This window comes from Trifolium pratense, linkage group LG2 (genome assembly GCF_020283565.1).
Source record: "Trifolium pratense cultivar HEN17-A07 linkage group LG2, ARS_RC_1.1, whole genome shotgun sequence".
Taxonomy (NCBI): Eukaryota; Viridiplantae; Streptophyta; class Magnoliopsida; order Fabales; family Fabaceae; genus Trifolium; species Trifolium pratense.
In genome coordinates, this window is record NC_060060.1 from 31,405,701 (window position 1) to 31,410,172 (window position 4,472).

The 4,472-nt window shown below is 32.0% G+C and overlaps 1 protein-coding gene across 1 annotated transcript; it reads left to right on the forward strand.

Annotated features, from left to right (window-relative positions):
- The first annotated feature begins 162 nt into the window (after positions 1-162).
- LOC123909817 (patellin-1-like) lies at positions 163-933 on the forward strand. The gene is made up of 2 exons (XM_045960732.1): positions 163-434; positions 669-933. The coding sequence occupies exons 1-2, from the start codon at positions 273-275 to the stop codon at positions 774-776; spliced, it is 270 nt and encodes an 89-aa protein (XP_045816688.1). The 5' UTR covers positions 163-272; the 3' UTR covers positions 777-933.
- Positions 934-4,472: the final 3,539 nt, after the last annotated feature.

The window sequence follows — 4,472 nt, forward strand, 5'->3', positions numbered from 1 at the left end:
TAGCATTTACTTAATATAAATTTACTTAATATAAACAAGACATTAAAATTAAACTAATAACAACCGTTAGCCTTCCTTAAAACATTCCACACCACATGAATTTCACCACCCAAAACAACCAAAGCACCCCTATATAAAACCCACAATGAGAAATTAACAATCACTTCATCCTTGCCTTCTTGCTCATATTCAAAGGGAGAACAATCAAGAACAAACCAAGGTTTGTTCTCCCTCATTTGTACTTTGCACTTTAATTAATAAAATCATTTAAGATGGGTAACTGTGCTGGCCGCTCCAAGACCAACAAAAGTGACGTGCCCGTCCCTGAGCTCGTCACTGAGGAGGTTAAGGTTGAACAACAAGCTGAGGAGACCAAATCAGAGGAGACCGTCGAGGTTTCCAATGAAAAGTCTCTAAACACCTTGCTCAATGAGGTATGTATTGCTTGCATATTGTTTCATATTTCGCTACTATTGAAAAAAAAATTAATTAATTACAATTTACAATGTGAAATTCAAATCAGATAAATTTGTCTATAATTTTATCAATAATTCATGCGCGACATTATTTATTTTATTTGAATAATCTTATTTATTTTGAAGGATGATATCTATATTTATATCTATATTCATGTAACATAATGTATGATATATATGTGTGTTTGACAGAAAGTAGAAGAAAAGAAAGAAGAAGCCAATGAGGAGGTGAAGGCAGAGGAAGAGAAACCCAAAGCTAAGGAAGAGGCAAAGGATGAAGTCACCGAAGCTAAGGCTTAGAACTAAGAACGTGCAACCGTCGTTAGTTTAAACCTAAATCATGTAATTTTTTCCCATTTTGTGCTTCAAGACAATTCATTTAATTATTATGGAAATTGAGTGATTTTTATTTAAATTTTGTTCCTGGAATTCATTTTTATTAAATGCAATTTAATGTAAACCAAATTTACACTTAAATCATCAATTCATTTAATACCAAAAAAAAAAAAATCTGAAAAAGAACTCGAGCACTTTTTTTATTTACAATATTGACAATAAAGATCGAACCCAGCACATCATGTATACTATTTAAATTGCTCACCACTAGACCAAACCTAATGACTTTTAATCTGAAAAGAAAATATTTATTTAAATTATAGTTAAGATTAGAAAAAAAATGTTCTTTTTTAGGACTCGAGCACTTATATGGGTTAGATGAGATGATGCGGATCTTTTATCACTTAACCAATATCTTGAGTTCGATATCTGATTTATGCCAAATAGATAAATAAATTAATCTGAAAAGGAAATATTTATTTATAGTTAAGATTAGAAAAAAATGTTCTTCTTTTTTTGAAAAAAAAAAATAAAAATTGTTCTTTAGACTGCTCAATATGTGACATGCTCCTGAAATTACTCTTTAAACCGCAAGAAAGCAATATTATGGGAGCTATTACAAAAATGGACCCATATTTTGCCCATACTCTTGTTTGTCCATCAACTGACCCAGCCCAACTAACTTATTCTTATATTTGACTAATAGAAAGTTGTAATCCCGTATGACCAAAGTTACGTAAGAAAATTTCTTTTGGCACTCTTCTGTTTTCTCTCGCATTCTACGAATTTATAAAATTATATATTTAAGTAGCTGACGTTTGGTGTTTTGTTTCTCTCAAATTTAATATTTTATAACGTCCGCTAAAATTCGCTACTAAAGTAGCTGATGTTTAAAATCTTGAATTTCATGTAGAAGTATTTTTTTTCTCAATTTTTTCATTTTTATAATATTCGCTACTTAAAAAAGGCGTGAAAAAAGTTGGTAGCGGGGTGCCAAAAAAACTTAGGTTACATAAATGTGTGGAATCAAACAACTTGAACAACATGTACACAATACAGTGATACACATATCATCCATCTAAATAAAATAGGCTTAAATGCAGTTTTACCCCCCCCTATTTTGAAAAATGCGGAATTTTACCCCCCCTATTTTAAAATGCGGAATTTTACCCCCCCTATTTTATAATTTGTTGGATTTTGCCCCCCCACCAAAATTTTGCACAAAATCTGCTTCTGAGCCTCAAGTTCAAAGCTACGCACAGAACTCAATTTGGATCAATAATTCACCAAACTGGTACCGAAACGACCGCAATCGAGTTAGTTTTCCACAGAATCAAACTCCACTAAATTTGGAGTTACAGAGAGAGATTAATTACTGTTTTAGTGAAGGTCTGTTAAAATTAATTATCGTATGAAACTACTACTGGTATTCTCGTCATTCCTCTCACCCTGTAGCTCATTTTTTAATACTATTTACATGTATGGAAATCTAACGAAATTACCCTTGTTGGCATTTCAATTTCGTCGAATTTGGAGTTACGATGTGTTCGGTAGACGATGTTGAATTTGAAGATCACAAGTAGATTTCTGCAGAATTAGTAATTGGACAGACCTTCACTAAAACGGTAATTAATCTCTCTCTGTAACTCCAAATTTAGTGGGGTTTGATTCTGTGGAAAGCTAACTCGATTACGGTCATTTCGGTAGCCATTTGGTGAATTATGGATCCAAATTGAGTTGTATGCGAAGCTTTGAAGTTGTGACTCGAAAGCAGATTTTTTGCAGAATTTTGGGGACATACCTTCACTAAAACGGTAATTAATCTCGCTTTGTAACTCCAAATTCAGTGGGGTTTGATTATGTGGAAAGATAACTCGATTACGGTCATTTCGGTAGTCGTTTGGTGAATTATGGATCCAAATTGAGTTGTATGCGAAGCTTTGAAGTTGTGACTCGAAAGCAGATTTTTTGTAGAATTTTGGGGGACATACCTTCACTAAAACGATAATTAATCTCTCTTTGTAACTCCAAATTCAGTGGGGTTTGATTATGTGGAAAGATAACTCGATTACGGTCATTTCGGTATCCTTTTGGTAAATTATTGATCAAAATTGAGTTGTGTGCGAAGCTTTAAAGTTGTGACTCGAAAGCAGAATTTTAGGGGGGGCAAAATCCAACAAATTATAAAACAAGGGGGGTAAAAGTCCGCGTTTTAAAACAAGGGGGGGTAAAATTCCGATTTAATCAAAACAGGGGGGGCAAAACTGCATTTAAGCCAAATAACATTACATCAAAGGCTGCTAATAACTTAGTCCAAGTTCGACCAATTTTTGGTGGATGCAAATTATACTTTATACGGAACCCAAAAGGAGATGAATCAATATGTTAAGAGATTAGTTGGAAATGCAAAATTGGAGACTGATGCGCACTAATATGAGACTATAGCCTATATGTATACAGTATACTATCAACAATTAATTAAGTAGCTTTTTTATACATACTTTTTTTAAGCATAGTTCACTACTATGAAATTTCGTCCGATTCGACTTAAGAATCGACTAATCCAAAGATACCATTAGTATGAGTTCATATACAGACAAACTTCTACTCTGAATATTAACCTACACAAAAATTACACGGAGATGATTCAAGCTTAAAATTCTCAAATTTTCACTAACAATCAACTCGCATGAATTATCTAATATTTTCTATTCGTCCTAAAATATAAGTAAAAATAGATCAATAAAAATGAATATATCTAATTTTTACTTATATTTTATGGTGATGTTAATTGTAGTTTCTTTTTAGTGGACATTTAAAAGCATGCAAATGCATATATGAGCATCAATATTCAACAAAATTCCAATTGGAAGCATGTTGGAAGCTGCGGGAAAGGATGGCACCAACATCATGATGTTCTTTTGACTTTTAATAAATAACTAATTGATTTTGATGAGAACCACTAAGCTCCTATTACATGTGCTTCTCTGCAACTTTCCCTTGTTGATCATTCGGTGTGTTGTATGCTTTTTTGGATAATCATATAATAAATTCTATGCTAGTAGTATTAACATACAAAATGACATTTGCTTCTTAAAATATACGGTCGATATATGTTGAACTTTGGGGACAAACTCTAACAATTTCCAAAGACTGAATACAATGTTACAAATAAAGTATTAAATAGAAAAAATTGGCATGATGTTAATTAGGAACTACAAGAATTGCTTTTTCATATCGTACTTTATGAGCTATTGAACATAGATGTAAAGTGACGTCAATTTCAAAAGAAAAATTGTTTTCATCAAGTAGTCTATTGGAAATTTCACCTTAAAAATAAATAAGTATAATGTTTGAGATTCAAACTCGGCTCCTACATATATGAAAACAATGTTTTCATTTATATCGGACGAAACTTCCTATATATGTATATATAAAAGCAGAGATCAAATTACATGTAATTTTTTTTTTTTTTGTTTTCACTACCACCGGTCCACTAAACCGTTTAATCTGATTTGGGGTCAGTTCTGACATCAAGTAATTTCAATCCCTCACGATTGCAATTGCAGGAATTCAAATCATACTAAGTCTAGCATCAATTATCACTGGACTAACTAACTATTGATAATTACATATAATTTTAAATCATATATAAATGTC